The sequence below is a fragment of the Anopheles merus genome, unplaced genomic scaffold, assembly GCF_017562075.2.
Source record: "Anopheles merus strain MAF unplaced genomic scaffold, AmerM5.1 LNR4000281, whole genome shotgun sequence".
NCBI lineage: Eukaryota > Metazoa > Arthropoda > Insecta > Diptera > Culicidae > Anopheles > Anopheles merus.
Genome location: NW_024427861.1, coordinates 32402 through 53624, shown reverse-complemented (window position 1 = coordinate 53624; position 21223 = coordinate 32402). Strand labels below are relative to the sequence as shown.

General features: G+C 43.7%; 2 protein-coding genes across 3 annotated transcripts; one reads left to right on the top strand and one right to left on the bottom strand.

The window, feature by feature from the left end:
* The first annotated feature begins 11702 nt into the window (after nucleotides 1-11702).
* On the top strand, nucleotides 11703-17233 carry LOC121602055 (serine-rich adhesin for platelets-like). Its single transcript, XM_041930826.1, has 5 exons — nucleotides 11703-13452; nucleotides 15500-16536; nucleotides 16601-16771; nucleotides 16850-16967; nucleotides 17053-17233. Exons 1-5 carry the CDS (start codon nucleotides 11810-11812, stop codon nucleotides 17090-17092), a joined length of 3009 nt encoding a protein of 1002 aa, XP_041786760.1. The 5' UTR covers nucleotides 11703-11809; the 3' UTR covers nucleotides 17093-17233.
* A 574-nt stretch (nucleotides 17234-17807) lies between these two features.
* On the bottom strand, nucleotides 17808-21165 carry LOC121602056 (tRNA pseudouridine(38/39) synthase-like). Of its 2 annotated transcripts, none has more exons than XM_041930828.1 (5): nucleotides 21009-21165; nucleotides 19187-19415; nucleotides 18289-19120; nucleotides 18071-18222; nucleotides 17808-17980 (listed from the first exon to the last, which is right to left on the bottom strand). In XM_041930828.1, exons 1-5 carry the CDS (start codon nucleotides 21075-21077, stop codon nucleotides 17808-17810), a joined length of 1455 nt encoding a protein of 484 aa, XP_041786762.1. In that variant the 5' UTR covers nucleotides 21078-21165. The 2 variants fall into 2 exon arrangements, with proteins under 2 accessions (XP_041786762.1, XP_041786761.1); XM_041930827.1 differs by lacking the exon at nucleotides 21009-21165 and adding an exon at nucleotides 19494-19594.
* Nucleotides 21166-21223: the final 58 nt, after the last annotated feature.

Genomic DNA, 21223 nt, shown 5'->3' with positions numbered 1-21223 from the left:
AATGACAAAATACACAGAAATTAGACAAACACACTACTTTGCAGTGCCACTTTAAATGACATCGCCAAAACATTTAAATAATACACAATTATAACATTGTACGATGTAAACGCAGGAAGTGTTTCGCATTGCAGTTTGTTTTGACAAACAAAGCCATTTTGGATCTTTTTGGCAGCAATGTCTCGAGTCTACGAAACGCGCCTCTAACATGCTTGTATAATACCGATTTTGTTTCCATTCGTATACAGCGGGTTTGTTTGACACTGTTCCGTTTGTATCAGATAATTGGCACTTATATTTGATATCAGACAGTACAAGTGACAGTTTTCCCTGTTGAACCATGCTGCAACCTGGGATCTTGATGCGTAGTACAGTAGCCAAGTCATATGACCTAACGACATGATGGGTTCAAATGTGAACTGGCTCGAATCTTTCAGCGAATAATACCCCACTCCAATTGTTACACTAAATAAGAAGAATCATGTGAAGATGAAGACGAAAACGAAGAAAAAAGAGTAGACAAGAACAAGAAGAAAGAAGAATATAATAGTTAGTTACTGTAGTACTAAATAGTAGTAGTAGCAATTAATAGTACTGGTTTTCCCCGAGCTACGCGAATTTTTATTTTGACAGTTTATATGTCGAATCGGTGCAATTTTCTCCAACAATTAATAGATTGAATTCTTAAAAATTATTTTGATTTGTGCTTAAAGTTTAATATCGCTGGAAAGATGAAAACAACAATTTTTTTCCCATGAAATCTATCAAATAAATATTAAGCGCACAAAGGTTCCAAATTTGTTCTAAAAATTATATTTATCACCTATACTTTAACTAAAAAAGATTAATATTCGAAATACGCGAAAATCTTAGTTACGCGAATGTCTCCGGAACGCATTATTCGCTTAATTCGGGGAAAACTGTAGTAGTAGTAGTAGTACTAGTAGTAGTTGTTGTTGTTGTTGCAGTTGAAGAAATAAAATATAAAAAAGGCTGTGCTTTCATATTGAAAGGATTCCTTAATTTACTTTGTTCTTATCAAAAAACAAAGGCCTCACAAAGTTCTGCAACATACACAGTCACGTATGTAATTCAAACCTTTCTGAAGATAGGGTAAGGAATTAAACCAATGCTAACATTCACTGTCACATGTTGGCATATATTTACAAAACTTTTACGAATCTCATATGGAATTGTGTAGCCAAACGCCTGAAAACTTTCATGATTTGACAGAAGTTAAAGGTTCGTTGCTGGATTAGTGTTTTTTATCGTAACCAGGGTGTTTCAATATAAAGCTCGGTTACGTGATTGATGGATAACCCCTAGTTTGTTCATTGCTTGGGTTATTCTATGAATTTAGTATGTACACTATCGTGTTGATTTGATGTAATTCCTAAAGCTGGACAACGTATGTTTGATCTGAACCTTAACGCGTGATGCGCTATTCCTCAAACCTAAAACATTAGCTGATATACCCTATTTATGATTACCGAGAGCTGATCATGCTAATGCAATAACACAACATTTATTCGCCGAAAAAGTTCCTCAGTACACACGTGAACCGCACACCGCCTCTATTGGTGCTGTGTGAACGAACAAAACGTAAACATTAATACCCCCGAAGCTACCTCACACGTGTAGCATAAACATTTCACCCAAAGGCAAAATTACTGATACACCATCGGACCGCCACACGAAGTGCTAATTACATTAGAGGGCCCCAAACATTTGCAACATTATTCGTAGCATCCAGGGCTCTCCAATGATGCCGTCCTTTCGTCCCCCCAGCCCCTGCAGCCATCAAAACAACACACGCGCTTTCTGCAGAATGTGCATCGCCTATAGCGTGGTGTACATTTTTCTTTGGTAGCAAGAGCAAGAAACAAAAGCGCACCATCATGTACCCCATGCAGCCTGACCCCACAAAACGGTGGAATGCATTGGAGAAGATGCATACCATGCAGTGCAGTGCAATTAATGGCCCACTCGGTGTTGCCTCCTTTCGGTGTGCTTTGCTCCCTCCGTGCCAGTGGGCTCGTGCCCACACCAGGTTGGAAATTATTATTTCGCCCCAGCAGCATCGCTTTCAAACGTGCACTTACGTGCACCTCTGTCCATTCCCTTGGGATCTGCCTACCCTGCCCTTTTCCGTCTCCCAATCCCTCTCTAATCTTCGCGCGCGCGCGCGCGGGCGCGCGTGTACATACACATTCAGTAGCACACGTTGCAAAAGGACGGAAGCCAGCACACTGGCACTACTGGCGGCGACGGCTACACTTGAGCATCAAACATTCCGGAAAACACATCAATTAGCCGCATCAAAAGAAAGCATCCGGCTCGACTGGCAACCAATCTAGCGTTTAACGCACCCGCGGGAAGCGCACACAGACGCACAGCGATGCAAAGATGCTTGGAGCACAAGCGGCGGAAAGGCATGCTCGCGGAGCACACAATTCCCCGTCTAATTGCAACAGATCGGTGATGGTTTGGCGCCGGGTCTTCCCTCTCCAGTGGTGCTGGTCGATCGACAATAATGGCCATTTGTATGTAGCCGAAACAATTCGCTTCCTAATTATCAATTAAACTACTCCCGTTGCCTGTTGTCGAGTGGGCGAACGGGCAAGACCTTGAGCAGCACGCCGTGTTTATGATGTGTTGCTGTTGCTGATGGGGGTTGTCCTAGCAGTGCTCACTCGTTTTGGGGTGGACGCCATCTAGTGGACGGTAGCATTTAAAGCACTTCGAAAACATGGTTCAGGCCCACACACAATCACTACGCAGTCAGTGCAGAAGTCGACAGGAAAGGTGCGTAACAAAACACTCATCGACAACTCCAGTGTTAAATCGCATCAGTTCACGAACCATTATACCTTTGCGCTTTAGTCGGTACGGTGGGCAGAAAAAAAAACGCTCTTAGGGAATGTCTGCTACAATCCAACCTACGATAAGCATAATTCTGTACAGTTGTAGTAGACCCCTCTCCAAAGTGATCCCTAGCGTGGCTGCTGAGCTGGGCAAAGGTTGGACGCTCGTCCCCGAACGATGTTTTGTTAGTGAAAGCTAATGAACCGGACCGAATTTTCACTCCACCCCGTTTTTTTTTAGGAGGGGAGAGGTAGAAAACTAAAACCAAACCTGAGTTCGATTGAATGTTACACAAAAGGGCAGAACAATAACAACACTCTGGACTCGTCTCACCCAAAATGTGCATTCGTTGGCGGTCCAAATTTCCCTCCCACACGAATTCCCCAACTGCCAAACCGGTGCATTTCGGGCGCAGACATCGGACGCCGGACCGGAAAAGGTTAGATCCGGTTCGACCGTTGTTTCTAACCAGGTCTACCGTTCTACAAAAACGCGTTACCTCTCTGGCTCTCTGTCGATCACTCTCGGAAATGCTGGTGGTGACGGTGGCTCGTTTTGTCAGCAGTTTCCGGTTTTTAACCTCTGCTCACAGACACATTTTCGAGGCGGGAGCCACGGCTGCCATTTGGAGTTGTTTTTTGCTCCAAAGAGATGATGATGAAGCGGGAAGGGGACGCTGATGATGTACAATTCGATTCGGTACGGTGGACACCAAAAGTATAACGCGAGCCTTCGCTTGATGGCACACAGCCGATAGAGCGACTGGTCGATGGGTCTTTTTTCCAAACAACCAGCACATTCCATCGGTGTTTCGATCGGACGTAAACGCGTGACGCGTTGTAATAACACAGTGAGTAGACCCCCCAAAAAAAACAAGAACTCATACGCATAGAATGCAAAACGTGCTGACTTTCCCGAAGCCGTCCGGGGGGGTGTTGTGTTTTCCGTAGCCGCACATCCGCTGTACGTTGATTCGGTGAGCTAGAAAAAAAAAGCGTTGATGGTGAGCTGCAATCGTTTCACCACCCTGAGGGGCACCACTGAAGCCGAGCAAAAAGGCCGGGTGGCCTTCCCTTTCTGTATGGGTGGAAATGCATTTTGATGGCCCTTTTCTGCTGCGATTGAGAATGCTTTTGTTCTTGCCTGGGCTGTATGCCTGTACGTGGTATTGAGTTTCTACGTCCTTTACATACCGTGAAAGTAAAGGGGCAACCATGTTACAGGAAGTGGTAAGAGATTTTGCAATAAAGTTGTGATTTAATTGAAGCTTTCAAGGCTTGCTAGTACCCACCAAGTAGTATAAGAGTTGCGTTTAGTGGTGCTTTCAATTCTTCACGCTCTAAGCTTTTCCACGGAAGTTGGAACATGTTTAGGGTTAAGCTTGATGAAGCTCTGGGTTTTTTATGTATTTTTTATTTTTTTTAGATTAGAAGGGTTGTGGTTAGGAAACACATGATTGGAAACGACTTAATTTACATAGAAATTGATTTAGAACGCTTCGTGTAGTTCCACCCTGACAGCGTAGCTCAAAGTAGCTCCACATGTTCAGTGTAGTTTCAAACACTCAATCTTCAATGTAAGTCTCATGTAGCTCCACAAACCTCATGTAGCTCATTTAATGTAGTTCAATATTGCTCTCAATTATTTCTTCAATAAGCAATTATTAATTCAATAAGCACTCAAATTATTACATTATCAAAGATTTCAAACCAAATAATTGGATAATGATATCAGGCAATACGATTGGTGATATTGTTGTTTTTATGTAATGATGTCATCCAAGCAACGTAAAAAATTATTGAATTACTATTATTAATACTAATTGTAATAGTAGTACGGTAGTCAGATCTCAGTTAAAGCGCATGAAGGTAACTACGTTAATTTTTTGGATAAAAATTTGATTGCTATGGTGGTAGCTTTGAACAGGCAAAATGATCGTATTTATGGAGCATCTCTTGATATACCAACATTTAACGGCTTAATGGTATAAAAGCAGTCAAACGATGTCAAAATTCATCATCTGAGTAGATTTGGGGAGCTATATCGATCAAAGAGGATTTGCCATTGTTTCTCATTAGTGCGCTAAAATACTTTTGGTAAAAGGCAGTTTTTGCTTCCAACAGGGTTCAGCTTCAAATCATAAGCTCCGACAAAGTTGTGCTTGCGGCTTGCAGTGGCTTTGAAAAGCGTTTACGTGCGTAATTTTACTACTATTTTTTCAAGATGTTGTAGACATCGATTCGGCCGATAAATAGTATCTGGTTAGAATTTTATGACTTACAAAATTGTATCATTTTTGCATTGTCACTATATACTTCTCTCCACAAAATTTAGCCGGTGAAAGATGCATGTAAAGATATTATTTAAAAAAATCATTGAATCGAGACTTTATTGTATTTTGAATGAACCTGTCCAAAAAGTGTACCATAGAGTACACTTCTCGAACCATAAAGTTCAATTCCCGTAAGAAAAAATCCCAAAAGTGTTCCAAAATTATCAGAACTTCTGAAAACCGCAATAATGATTAGTCCATCAATCCATATTATGTTGATCGAGGGTAGACCAGTACGACGGAATGAAATTTCGTGCTATATGTTTTTCAGTAACTTTTTATACGAATAGTTTCTTCCTATAGAATATAATCTTTAAAAATCAGACAAATCCTTTCGCGGGCCAGATTTAATGTTGCTGTGGGCCGCATTTGACCCGCGGGCCGGACTTTGCCGACCGCTGCTCTAATGTATCACAGTTTACCTCGAAGCAGTTCCTCACGCTTGAAATATTCATTTCAACCAACACAGCTACGAATATAGCTCCACACGTTCCTTATAGCTCCTTTAGTTTAGTTCGATGAAGATCAAACAGCTTCATACTTTCAACATAGCTCGTTCAATATTGCTCTAGGTGTTTTACATGCTCAATGTTGCTTTTTAAATGTAAATCAACACTGCCCACGTCAGGTAACTCATTTTTACACAAAACAGCTCCAATTTAGCTCATTTAATGTATCGCAATGCTACTCGTAGCTCAATACACATCAAAATAACTCTCCAACGTTAAAGTACCTTTTTGAATTTAATTCAATGTAGTTCTACCCCTTTATAATTCCTTTATTGTGTCTCAATGTAGCTTAATCTACAGCTTTTCGTGCTCTCTTTTAGTGTAGCTCAATGTGGTACTTCACTTTATGTGTTGCTCCATATCCTTTTTGTGTACTAAATGTACTAAAAATAGCTCTAGATTTACATGTGAATCGACATGTTACAACAAGCTCCGTTTCCTCAACTTAGCTCTACTCGTTTCTTGTCGTGTTGCACGGCATTATCTATTTTCGTTAGTACCTAATGACAACACAACTCTGTTGGTAGATTTAATATTTTTTGCAAATTTGTATTAATTTTCTTATATACTTTGTAGAGTACTGAGCCTCATGTAGGTATAGAAGTACAGCTTAGAACTCATACTTTGAAGAGGAACGTCCTGTAATATATTCGACGTAATGCTTCAGCAAACAACACGACACACAATGCTGCACATCGATCTATCCACACAAAAGTTTACAATGTCTTATACTTGTAACACAAAACCCCCCTTTTCAAGTACCATCTAATTATGGGCTATTAAATGTGCTGTGCTACCGATCAAATGCTCCACAAAAAACCCCGATTAAGGTGAAACAAATAGGTCTTTTAGCATTGAGCAATTCAAACCTGGCATAGAATAGCTACCTCATTCCAAGCTAGTGCAATTTAGATTGCATTGCAACCGTTTTCACCAAGTAAGCCAACGCAAACAAAACCGAACGCAACCGAACTGGCCCATCGATCCATCCATCGGGTGTTGTTGTCGTCCGGATCCGGTCCGTCCACATTTCACCCGCTGCGACCTAAATCATAATTAAACCCAGCATCTCCAATAAAATCAATCGCCTAATTGCACTTAACGTATCCTACTCGGTTTGTGCTGGCGTACAGACGTCGGACGCAACCGATCCGGCGGCGTTGAACATCCATCGTCCAGCAACGGGAGCCATAAATCGAAACCGTGTGTGTGCTCGTGACCGCGCGCGTTCCAATCCACCTGGTCTGGCGCGGCGGGAGGGAAATAATAATTATTCTATTCTTGGCAATCAGCCAAAAACCGGTCCTCCCTTCCTTGCGATGCGATGCCGGGAGCTGGCAGCAGCTGAACCCAGCGGGATGTCGCACCCCGCAACAGATCGTTAACAGATTTTACTTTCCGTGTTCGCTTTATCACGGCAAGTTCCTCCCAGGGTGCGTGATACTATTTTGACAGGATCATTAACCTTGGGTGTGAGTGTGTGTGTGCCATGCACACTCTGTTACGCATCCAGCGGGAACATTTCCCTACTGGAGCCCGAAAGATCCTCGCAGCTGGGACAGAAATTTGTCATCCGATCGTTTTTCGTGGTACGATCGTCCGGCCAGCTCATTCTAAGCGCACAATGTTGAACGGGAACGAAGGAATAGAACGCTCCCGTCGTTCGTTGTCTCTACCCCCTCTTTCTCCGGGCAATGATTTATTGGAACGCATCGAGTTCCATCCTACAGCTTCCTACGGCAGCCCTCCCATATAAGGCAGATGGCAGGAGAGGAGGGTATACCGCTAACGGTGCTTTCGGTTGACCAGCCCGTCAAATGCGTTTCTAGGAATCTGGTATCTGGGGTCTGAGAGCTCTCGTTTTGCGGCACGATCGAGCAGATCAAGCTATCAGGCTCCTTATCCATCAAGCCTGCCTGCACCTATTAGCTCTAAATAGGAGGGACGGCATATGGGTACGAGATGTTGTTCTTCAGTGTGATCCATTTCACCAACCGGTAAGGTCCACATGACCAACTCTCGCGGCTGTTGTGTGGTGGTCGGGTGAACAGTTATACCTTGGGCTACATTTATGGCTGGGCAATGATCTAATTGCGAATGGGAATTGTCATGATCGTTTAAGCGGCAAGCGAGATGGGTCACGAGCGACGAAACTTGTATTGAAAGGAGCTGATCGTCCATGTAAGTTATTCGCACTAGCTCTACCAAAAGCAGACATTGAACTGGGGGAGGTTTTAAATTCAACAAGTTGTTCATCATTTTTGAATGGGGAATTGTATGGTTTTCCATTGTTTTATATTTTCAAAGAAGTTTATGAGTTTTATAGATTTTTTATGCTTAAATCGTTAGTTATTCAGTTCTTCCACTTTTCCATACTTCAGCTCGTGAATTCATTTGTTTAGCTGTATCGTGTTTGTTTAATTATTTAGTTCTGTATATACTTAGTTCTTTCGATTTCCTCTTCTTCAATTCTTCAGTTTTTCAGCTCTTTTGTTATTTAGTTCTTTCGCTCTGCTGTTATTTATAAGCATTTGTTCTATGGATTATTAGATCATTGATTCTTTAATTCGTTATACATATCTTTTAATTTCTTGTCATAGCCTTTAATTCTTAACATCTTTAGTCCGTCAGTTCAGAAAACCCTTAGTTCTTCCAATTTCCAATTTTTTACTTCATCAGTTTTTTAGGTCTTTCATCCTTCAGTTCATCAATTCCTTCGTTCTGCAGTTATTTAGAGCATTCGTGTTATAAACTTCTAGATAATTGTTTCATTTTATCTTCTTTTCTACGCCGTCAGTTCAGCAATCGCTGTGTTGTGATGTTGATTAGTACATTATTTAACTACTTAATACACGGCTTTAGTCTTTTACTTATTTTGTCAACTTTGTTTTATATCTTTTCGTTATCTAGTTCTTTAGGTTTAAAGTTATTGAGGCCATTAATTATTGTGTTCGTTAGTTCTGTTCTTGAGCCCTTGGTTAGTTTATTTGGTTAGTATCCTTTCTATATCAATGTGTAAAACGTTGTTGCATGTGTATATTACCCAAATAGCCAGCTCGAACTCCATAGCTGATTTGGGGATGTTTAACGAAAAATCGTTCCGATGTCGTACTTTGTGGGTGATTAAGAGATGAAACGGTGCTTTGTCGTGCCATAAAGCTTTTTAACAAGCACACGGCACTCTTTGGAACTTTGCGGCTGATTAGTACTATGTGTAAGGTTGACGATGGAACTTTAAGGCTTGTTAAGAACGTGTACCCAACTTAGCGGAGCTTTATAGCTTTTTAATGCATGACATCGGTACAAGGTGGCTCTTGCGTGTGAAAGTGTCAAAGATAGACGCCGTCTCGTGGTTTTGTGCACCAGTTAGATTAGTTATTTCAAGTAGCAATATTAAGGGAAGTGATTTTGAGTGTTAACTGTAACAAGCTGCTTAGGTGCTATTTAGACTTCTACCGATTCTGAGCTAATTGATACTCATAAGATATTCGAAACTAATCCATCAAACCCATCGAACTGGAACTCAATTGTTTTTATGGGAGTTTGATGTATTCGCTACTGAAGTTTGTACAGTTCAGACAAAAGGTTTTGAATATTGCTCCAAAAACTCACCTGTTTCAAATCGTTCATCTCATCTCAACTCTTCATCGTTTGCTCATTAAAGAAAATGATTACAGCAAAGGAAGAAAAAAATCATTGTCCTTGAAAGCCATCCTGTGTGCCAGCCATATTGATCTCACGTTACTCTGCGGCTCCGGTGCCCGGTTTTTGCCTGTGCTCCCCCCCTTTCTGCCAAAGAACAGTAACAGTTTGCAATTGCTCACAGCTCCTTTATTGGAACCATAATCAACCCTTACCCGCTGCAGGATAGCAACCTCCCTTGCCCATATGCTGCCAGTATGTTTTCATTGTTGCATGAGTTCTCAATTTACTTCCCATTCTGTAACTCCCCGTGCCACACCACCGTAAGGCAGGGAAAAGGGCACGAAATACGATCGTCTTCAGGTCGCCCCGTTCCAAAACCCGGGCGAAATAAAATAAAGCGAAACATTTTTCCGCATGTCTGGGCGCATTAGGAACTCGACACCTTACAATGCAGTCGGGCCGCACGCCACCATTCGTCGTCGTCGTTCCTGCGCGAATGCAGTCACCCATTTCGACGTCCACCGTTCAGCTGCGTCGGCCTGACTCCAATGTATCGCCAGCAAAGAGAGCCTTCCCCGGCACCTAGCCTGCCACATGGCGCCCCGGGAATATAGAGTTACAACAACACACAAACACCCAGCATCCATCTGCATGCGCCAATAATCTTCCCGATCATTAAATGCATCATTGCCGTTGCGGGCTGGTTCAAGGTCCGCGTGCCGAGACCGATGATGCAGCACAAGCCGCTTGCTGCAGTTTGCCGTTCGCGCGGACGTCTTTGTGCAGTCGCGCGCACAAACAATATCACCCTATGCCCGCCCTGGGGGAGAATCCGGATTTTTCACTGTTCCATCGTTTTTTCCCATTCTTCTTACACCACTGGTGAGCCGTTTTGTAGAGCTGCATCGAAACCCTGGGCAGAGCTTTAAATCACAAATCGACAAATGATTGCCCCACGGCAGGACGGCTGGAATGGCTCGTGAGCATAAAGCACACAATGTGATGCCGCGCGGGTGGGAGAGAGGGTTTTTTTTTATCGACACAATAGAGCTTTTATCTCATCCCGGAAGGGAATCCAGCGGCGGCTGTGAAACAAAACTGAGATCGTTTGCTTTGCTGCCATGTGTTTTTGATGCTGGAATGTGCATACGTGAATGCAAAAATGCCACCATTGTTGTTTTGCTTACAATTCCTGTTCAATACGCCCTTTTTATTATGCTGTTGTGTGGACCATTTCATGTTTATTACTACCTTTTTTGGGATTGCTTTACAGTTTTGAAAAAAAAAGATTAATTTGTATGATAAAATTTACTGTCAAATGTTAGTGACAATGTGAGGCTTTTCAAAATTGACATCATTTGCTGAAATGTTCATCAATTTTGATGTTTTTAATTTTTGAGTTATTTCAGTCTTAAGTTCTTTATTTATTTAGTGCGTTTGGTTCTTTAAATCTTTTTTAGTTCTTTACTTCTTTACTATTTTAGTTATTTCGTTCTGAAGTATTTTTTCCTTTTTAAAATGCTTTACTTTTTTACTTTTTTTTATTTATTTATTTATTTATTTTTTCATTGTTTACTATTTTTAATTACAATATAGTGGAGCTCTGATTGATATTAGACCTTTTGTGCCTTTTACACAATATACTGGATAAATTTAACAGTTTACACGTCATGATATAGATCATGTTTCAGCCATCGCGTTAGAGTGGAGTTCTTCTGCAGGGAAACGTTTTTTTGAAAAAACCCTGGTCACATTGAGCATTACTTCTTTACGTCTTTACTTCTTTACTTCTTTACTTCTTTACTTCTTTACTTCTTTACTTCTTTACTTCTTTACTTCTTTACTTCTTTACTTCTTTACTTCTTTACTTCTTTACTTCTTTACTTCTTTACTTCTTTACTTCTTTACTTCTTTACTTCTTTACTTCTTTACTTCTTTACTTCTTTACTTCTTTACTTCTTTACTTCTTTACTTCTTTACTTCTTTACTTCTTTACTTCTTTACTTCTTTACTTCTTTACTTCTTTACTTCTTTACTTCTTTACTTCTTTACTTCTTTACTTCTTTACTTCTTTACTTCTTTACTTCTTTACTTCTTTACTTCTTTACTTCTTTACTTCTTTACTTCTTTACTTCTTTACTTCTTTACTTCTTTACTTCTTTACTTCTTTACTTTTTTACTTCTTTACTAAAAGATGAAATCATCAAACAAACGAATATTAAAATAATGAAACACAGTTTTCTTTAATGTGATTTTCCTAGCAAATTACATTAAAATGCTGACAATATATCTGCATGGAGCATCAATCTAAGAAAAAAAACTTTTTATTAAATCTAAATATCGTAAAGAAATGTTGTAACTCGGAATAATATAAATTACTTTATTGAAATAATCACTCACAAATCTCTTTTCTGTTTTCTCTTTTTCCCGCTTCCCAGTGTTCACATGGGGCCGCAAGATGGGCAAAAAGTTTGATCTACTTCGTCGTGGCAGCGACGCCCACAAGCTGGCCGTCCCCGGTAGCGTTGCGCTTGTCACCGTAGCCCCACCGGTAGTGCCACCGCCGGCCACCAGCTCCACCTTCTCCATGTCGCCGATCAGTGCGACCGCCACATCGATCGCCTCCTCGTCGGAACCGTGCATCAGTACGATCTGTGGCGCCGATCAGGAGAGTGGCCGGAAGGGAAAATCCACCGTCCCGCTAAAAGCATACCAAAGTCATCGTTCCGCGAACGGTGGTCCAGCTTCGAATGGGCACGACCCGCTGGTCAAGCTCAACTCGGAACGATCGTCCGGTACGTTCCGAAATTTCTTCTACCGCATGGGTTCGACCGGTATGCTTAACCACAAGTCGAACCAATATCAGAAGCAACAATTCTTGCAGCAGCAACAAACTCAACAGCAGGCCCAACACTCCCAACAACCACATCAACTGCTGCATCACATGTCGCTGGCCCAAACGCAGGCCGACCTGAGCAAAATGGAACACCAACAGATGCTGTACCGGAGTAGTTCGACGAGTCAGCTCAATACGTCTTCCTACGTGAAGTGTGATGATCCTACCGACGGTGTCAATCTAGCAAATGGACACACGAAATCATCCGTCGGAAGTTCGTCCTCTTCCTCACAGCTCCATCTCACGGGGTTGCGTGGCGAACAGACAAACGGAGCGGCTGGTAATGGTGGATCCAACTCCGAGACGTCCTCCGCTTCCCCATCCAGCTCGACAGCAACCAAATCTTCCAGCTGTGACGACATTGCACGTGTCGGTCAGCAGACAACCCCACCGGAAGGTTCGCTTTCCAAAAAGAATCACTTCCCGTACGCGTTCCTGCGCTCCAAGCTTTCGGTACTGCCGGAAGAGAACGGTGGCTCGGTAATCAACTACAGCCGTATCAAGGAGAACCTGCTCCGTACCGGGAACCGTGGTTCAATCGTTAGTCTTCGCTCGGATCTCGACAGTGTGTCCATCACCGATTCGCAGCTCAACATCTCTGGCGAGAGTGGTAGCGATGTGTTTCTGCCCTCCGCAACCGATAGCAAATCGATCGGTGCAAACAGTGACGTTGGCATCATGTCACGCAACAACTCCATCAAAACGCTCACCGACACGGAGCACAGCTTTGTGCTGAACTACCAGCGGCTGAGCAGCTGTTTGAGCAGTAACGAGTCAGGGTATGATAGTGATGGCCGGCACGCAGAGGATAAGATCGATGATGCGAGCAATACGTCGCTGAGCAGTAGCGTTAGCTTGTCTCACCATCATCACCAGCAGCAGCAACAGCAGCTGTCGGGAGCGTCCTTTAATGGAGGTGATGCGTATGTGGATGCGATCCGCTCGAAGGACCAATCGTACGTGTTCGGTAGCCGGAGACGGCTGTCATCCTCCTCGTCGTCGATCGTTTCCGGCGTTGCGGCTACCAATGGTGGCTTCGATTGCGGTACGATCCGGCGTCGGTTCCGGCAGATCAAGCTGGTGAAGCAGCAGGGAGACGACACGATCGGCATCGAGCTGACGCCGCAAACGATCGGGCTGGATGAGGGCGAGTGCGAGACGCGCTATCTGGTCACCGAGATCGATCCGGAAGGGATTGCTTACAAGTGAGTTATTGCGTGCCATCATTAAATTCAAATTACATGACTTTTAATATGCAATTGAAACCAGTAGAATCAAAGTCTCTAAACAAAAAGAACTTGAGTCAGGATGACGAGTTAAATCTTTAACTCACGCTTTATGAGTTTAAGAGTTGAGAATTATGACAAACTACTGTAGAGTGAGTTTCAACTCAGCAAGATTCAACTCCCATAAGAGTTATTTTAATTTTTTAGTTACTGGTGATCGCTCTGAGTGTCCGCGAAAGAGTTCTTCAACTCAACAATGATATCATTTGCTGTGAGCGAGTTGTTAGTAACTGCAAATATCTAAATCACTTATCATCTTATTTATCTTCTTTTTTAGAATTATTTAGTTGTAGCAACTAACTATTGATTGGCACAATGAGTTAATTTCATGATTCAACTCTCGATAGAGTTATTCAGCTCCTAAATGAATAAATTCATTTAAGAGAGGATAAACTCTCTAAAGAGTTACTTAAATCACGAATGATTCAATTCACCGTGGGTCAGCTACTGGTCGTTCAGCGCCAACTTACAAGAGAGTTAATTCGCTGTGTGTGTGAGCTACTGAACACTTAATCACTCACCGAGGTTTTACTCTCAAAGAGTTGCTCGATTGATTTAAACAAGCGAAGTCAAACTCATTCGATCCTGCGGGCAAAAATGCTACTAAAAAGAATGGCACAGGCCGCAACCTAGTTTTTATATGTGATTCTATGATACAAAGCAGTTCCTTTCATTTCTAATTGGGATAATAGTTACGCTACAACAGTGAAACGTTTGGTGCAAAATTAAGTTTATTAAATTTAAGAAACATTTCACTAGAGGATGTTTGCAGGAAATTATTTTCAATTGGCCATAAGCCTCTGATATTTTCAAAATGTGTGGCAATGGCCATAGAAATCCCCTTTTATTATGACGACTAAATTCAGAGCTATTTGCTCACCTGCAGTCTAGTCTAGTCACTGCTGCCTCAGGGAAAGTTTGAAATCAAGTTTGTAGCATCCTATCAAAAGTAACTCGTGCTTTGTGCTGACAGTCTCGATTTCAACTAATTTATAAACGTTTTGCAGAAGCAGGTATAATGTTCTAAGCAGCAACCGTGTCGAAAGAATCTGATACTTTCCCCAAAACAATACCCTGATTGGTTGCTTAAAATTAAAAGAAAAATTAATTTTTGAAATTTACGATTTTTGATGAGTTTGAAGCTAAAACGTAAACGGATTTTAAGGGATAAAAAAAGTTTTTAATAATTTTGTAACCATGCCACTAAACAAAAACAATGTGTTCCGGAGTTCACTGCTCAATTTCAGCAAAATACACATTTTTGGTTTTTGTTCTATAACTCGAACAGTTTTTTGAGTTTTTATCTTTTTTTGATAGAGCAAAACACCGATAAGGTTTTCTGAAGATAGATGGTCTTATAATTAGTTCAGGTGTCCGTAAAAATTCAAAATAAATGATGGCTCAAGCGGTCCCGGGCCACACCCAAAGACTTCAACCGGGCCAACAGTTTGACATCTCTGATTTAAATGGATATTGGTTAGTTACTCATGAATGGTTTAATTCGTTGTTAGTGAGTTATTGCTCGTTCTGTGCTCTCTTAAAAGCGTCGTTTTACTCATAAATGATTTGACTTGCTGTGGGTAAGCTACAGATCGGCGCGGAAAGTGCAATCACTCAGCGACGTTTAACTCTCGAAAGAGTTATACAACTCACGAATTATTTAATTCATGCACTGCGATTTACTCACTCACTCATTCAGACTTATTTGGACTCAGTACGTACATCACTAATTCAGTACACTGAAGATGGCCGTAATTAATCAACCATTTAAAGCTAACGAATTCCTCCAAAACTTGCCATATATTGCAACTCACAAACACATCCTCGCATCCTAACAAAAATGGACCTCACAAAACGTGATCGTTGCCATTGCATATTAAACGATACTTATGCATAAACCAAATACTTCGCCCATAATGTCACGCTTTTGTTTCGATACTCATTTCCCCCTTTCGCCCTTTCGCAGAGACGGCCGATTGCGCATCGGCGACGAGATTGTGAACGTAAACGGGCATCATTTACGTGGCCTGCAGTCTCCCAGCACTGTCCAGCGTATCCTGTCGACATTTGTCAACAATGTCGTAGACCTTGTCATTGCACATGACGAGTTAACTACGTTCAACTCTGACGCCAACCGAAAGATCAAGATCGATTCCCGGCCGGCCACGTCCGGTGCGATCACGATCGGTGGCAGCTCCTCCTCCTCGTCCGGAGCCTCTTCGTCATCCTCATCATCGTCGTCCTCACCGACGCGGTCATCCAAAGCGCCGGCCGTCACCAGCACTCCCAGCAACACCGCCGGCCCAGCCAAACCATTCCCGCTGACACCGATCTACGCACCGGCCGACTATGTGCCAGTGTACGCGAACCGCATCTCGATCTCGAACACCATCTGTGACGATGAAAAGTGGCAAATGATAAGCAAGCAGCGGTGTGAGGCGCTGGTGAAGAACGGTTACTCACAGATACTCGGTTCAAAGCGGCTGATAAAGGACAGTGATGAGGAGCTGTTGCCGAACGGTGGTGATCACGGGCAGCCGAAGCATCGGATCGATTCGAACGAGACGGGGCTTTACTCACTGTACAGACCCGTTTCGCACGGCAGCATTAATCAATCGATACGTCACCTGACGGCAAATGGTGAGGCAGACGATGGGAATGCCAGTTCCCGTGCGTCCATCGCCGAAGGACACGCTCCGACCGTCCTGGTGCAGGTGATTTCCGACACGATACGGCGGAACGTTCCGATCGGATCGGCGTATCGCGGTGCGAAGGCACTGAAGAGTGAGGAAGACATCCCACGATCGGTGCAGCGCATCCGGCTAAAGTCGGATGACGGTGTGGTGGAGAGTAAGGCGGAGGCAAGCGTGCCACTGCAGCGGTCCAAGACGGAGAGCAATGTAAGTGGGGCGCGCGACGAGCTCGACTGCACGCTCGATGGTACAAAGTTTGAGGCGGGCGTACGGATACTGATCAACGAGGAGGGTTCGTCTTACATCGAGGGTAAGTGTTGGGAAGAATCCCTATTGAATTCCTCTTATTTTAATGCTTTTTTTCTATCCCAAAGGAATACACAAGTGCACCTATCTAACGGTCACGTTCCACAAAGGCACCGGGATGAAATCGCTCGGCTTCAGCATTGTCGGCGGTCGGGATTCACCGCGCGGCAATATGGGCATCTACGTAAAGACCGTCTTCCCGAGCGGGCAGGCCGCACTCGATGGAACGTTAATGGCGGGTAAGAGGCGGGCTCAAATCAACTCCCTGACGGGTTTGTCCTTCAGCAATTACTCTTGTTGGTTGCTTCTCTTCACAGGTGATGAAATTCTGTCCATCAACGATGCCGCCGTGCAGGGTATGAGCCACTGCGAGACGATCGCACTGTTCAAAAACGTCAAGGAAGGACCGGTCGTGCTCAAGCTGGCCCGCAGAAGGTAAGAAGACGTTTGACGACCCTCAATACCTTCAAATTGATTTCCTAATGCCTCATATTTCTCCTTTTTTTATTCTTTTTGGTAGATACCACCGGGCCAAGTCAGTGGATAATCTACCGAACTGAACCTTAAGATATCATCGCACGCTGTTTCCCTCACACAACGGAGCGCGTCTCACAACTCCCAACCAAAAAAAAATGCAAAATGCGTTTGCAAGGCTCAATGAGGAGAGGGGAGCAGCAAAATGCCGCGCCTGTGTAAAGCGACACCAGGACCAGGGCCTGTCTATTTATTTATTCCACCCACGGACCACTTCAATTCTAGTCACCTGTTCTTGTATAGTGTGCTTGGTGTGACCGTGCTGCTGCTGCTGTGGCGGAGCGTTTTTTTCTTTCTTTTCTTGTTTTAAAAGTGAGTGCATGATGGCCACTATATCTTTAAGATTTCAACCTACGCAACAACGTATACACACACTTCGATGGCACCGATCATACGAACGGCATACTGATTTTGCACGTACTTGGCCGCGGTTTTGGCGCGGCGGATCGCAAGCCGCCGACAAATGCTGTCGCGTGCGTGCGTGTTTTGCGTGTCTCACACGATGGAACGAATTGCTCCGAATCGGACCAGAGTTTTGTGTTAGAAGAGAGATAGAGAGAGACAGCGAGAGTGAGATAGACACTAATCACGGTAGAAATAGATAGATTAAGGAAGGTTTTTTCATTTCATTTCCTCACTCCACGCTGGATTGTACAAAAAAAAAAGGTCCCATAAATATATCCCTGGTAAAGTTAATAAAATCATTCATAACACACACACACAAACGCTAACACTTGTGTGCTAATTGTCCATTCCCGACACGCCGTGATCTACATTGCTGTTACGATCGGTGCCAGTGCGTACGTGCTCGGCCGCCGGTTCGTCGCTTCCGCTTGCGCTGCAGTCGTTTGATTTAACGCTAACCTCGATGCGTCGCTTCTTGGCGTAGTGTTCGATCCGGTTCTCAAGACTTTCTGTTGTGCGAAAAGCAGAGAGAAGGAAAATCCTTGGTATTTAGTGCAAAAATGCAAATCAAATGGTGAAACAATTTCCCACGCACTTACCACAGCGCTGGCGTTGAAGCAGCGGGCAGTACTCTTTGCTTCGCACTCCCTGCGTCAACAGCGCCGATTGGTCGCGGATTGGGGGAGCCCCTGCAAAGCGATCTTCCAGTATGCTGTGTAACGTTTTCAGCATTTCCCGTATCATTGTGGTTCTTGAAAAAAGAAAAGAAACGAATTAATAAAGAAAAATTGCAGCTACATTGCTGTCCTTGACATACTTCACACTGTGCTTCATCCACAGTCCCTGTAAATCGGAAATTGTGCGTCGCAGATCTTCCTCTTTGTAGATCCAATCGCTCAAATCACTTTCTCCTTCCATCGTCTCCTCTCCATTCGATTCGCCACTCTTTTCATTGAACTGACAATCGTACAAATTGAGCGGCACATCACTCGCCATACTGTACTGCGGTTTGCAGGGATTCTGCTCTACATCGAGCAAATCTTTCACCACCGATGGCTCTTCCCTGCCCTGTCCAACCAGCAACAGCACCGCCATTATGCAACGGACCTGATGCCACAGGAATGCTTTGCCTCGCAGCTCCAGGTACATCATATCGTAGCTACTACCGTCACGCTCACTATCCCGCTGCGATGGTTTTATACTGATTGCGTCGATGCTTCGCACAAAGCTAACCACCCCATTGCCAACGTCCATTTTGCAAAGGTTGCGAAAATCGTGCGCACCCACTAGATAGCGAGCACTTTCTTCCATTGCGGTAATGTTAAGATCGCCCCGGGGGAAGAAATACCGATACGTACGGGAGCGACAGTCGAACCGTGCACTGTAGGCGGGATTTGTCATCGGCATCCAGGCGAGGCAGCGTATTTCCTCCGGCAGCACCCGGTTCAGCATGGCACAGTAATCAAGCTCCGTCGTTAGGCTGCTCGCATCTAGCTGCAGCTCGGGCGCAAACTTTGACCGAACGTCCAGACTAATGACCTGATGGAACGCACTCACACCTTTGTCGGTGCGGCCGCAGCGATTGTAGTTGGAGGTTTCCCGGCTCTCGATCAGACAAACCTTTTTCAGTGCAGCAAACATGTGATGCTCTACAAAAATAAAATAAAATATTTATTTGACTAAGTATAAAGAAACGTGTAAGAAAAATGACTTACCTATCGTTTCGATCGAATCTTCCTGCGCAGCAAATCCCTGATAGTCCCAGCCGAGATAGTAAAAGCGAAGGAGAATGTGTCGCTTGAAGCATTTGGCGAAATCGAACGGACGGTGTTTCTTCTTCGCGTTGCCATTGGCGGTCTCGTCGCGTGATTGAAGGTTTTTCTGCACAATGCTTTTCAGCTGCGTGTTGTGTGCTTCCAGCTGTTTGATTTTATCAATTAATTCCTGTAATAAAAATACAAAAAGGTGAAAACACGTCAAAAAATTAAAGATTATTGGTATTTGAAATCGAGAACATTATACCCCAACGGAATGCTTCCTTTCTTTCCTTTCCCATATGACAAATTCGCACATTTTGCGTGAAGATCTATGCATCCGTCTTGAAATGGGCGCTTTGGCTCATTTTTTATTAATACAGTGCACAGCAGTGGTGTTATATTTCGCGAATCAACATTCTTGAGTACGCCAGACCGGACGGTTTGTACGGAACCCAAAACATTCCCTTCGGCGTCTCTCCTTTCATGTAGCCTCCGTTAAGATTCGATTTAGCGCAGTCTCTGTACCACCAACCACCCGTATGATGGACTGCACAGTTTAGAAATGGGTGAAGATCATTTTTCCGATCCTTTGTCGTAAACTTCATACCGCTTTGGTAGTTCAAGCCGTCTCCCGCCGTTCCTGTGTACGATCCCAGCTTCATAAGCCGATATTGACCCGTCTCACTGTCGATCGCGAACTCATCGTACCGTGCGTACACGTAGTTGCCATCGAAGTCTTTTAATTCGACCACCAGCTCATGCTTTCGTGTCGCCGTCAGCTGATGCAGATGCTCCAACCCGAGCCAGAACTCTCCATCCGTGCTTCCGAACCCGTTGCGATACTCTGCCCAGTCGCGGGAAAAGTCTAACGCTCCGTCGTACCGGTACTGCACCACCAACCATCCGCCTCCAAAGCTGCTCTGTTCGCAATATCCCAGGAACGGTGCATCGTATATGGTGCCCTGCATGATGTACTTTCCCGATTGCTTTGATGGTTCCTCTTTGCACGAACGAAGCGAAAAGTTTCGAAGATACAAGCCCGAATCGATCTTCAACCACGCAAGGTCGGCTTTCGTTGCCAACGCCTGGATCTTTTGCCCCATCTGTTCGTGGTTGGCGTTTGCTGTATGCTCCGTTTTGTTGAAATGATTCTGCACCGTCCTGCTCAGCTCATCAATAGCCTCGGAAAGCTGCTGGTCGGCGTTCTTCGCCGCAGATTCCATCTCGATCAACTTGTCTTGTAGATATTCTAGCTTTGTCGTAAGCATTTCAAACGCCAGCCCACTTAAGAGCGGTGCTGTAACATTCCGTCCGTTGCAGGCGATTTTTCTTGATGCAAACAACACACAGCACAGGATTATTTTGTAAACGAACATGGTGCGCTAGAGCCGATCGCTTTGCTACTGCAGAATGATACTGTGCCACAACGGACAATGCCAATCTTCTTTTATAGTCAACTAGCGGAGTGTAAATAAAGCTTATCAGAATTATAATGAGACTAATTTTTAGGAGAGTTTGTGCGCCTTTTTTGTTACTGTTTCGCTCATGATGGTGATTAGCGCACATTGAGCATTATCAATCTTACAATTAGCGTAGCAATGAAAGACCGATTCGTCAACAAGGAGGTGGGATTCCCAAGCAAGAACATTCCCACAAAAAGCGTGTGGGAATTATGTAGCCGAATTTTCGCTTATCGCCCAATTCCAATGAAGCTCGCTGGAATCAAGGTGCTTTTTGCAGCATCCACTAACTACAGCATGAGAAAGCCACATCTATTTACCTCTTTTGACAGAGCAAGCAATTCGTCCTCGGTGCAGGATTTACTCTTTTTGTTCACTTTTACTTCCATACTGTAAAGTAATATTGAATCCGACTAAAAAAGCAATCACGTTTCAGCACACGCTTGCAACGAACGCCGTTTGTTTGCACAATAACAATCCAACCACAACAAACCGCATATGCCGGCGCATTTGACAGCTATCATATGATTCCCCT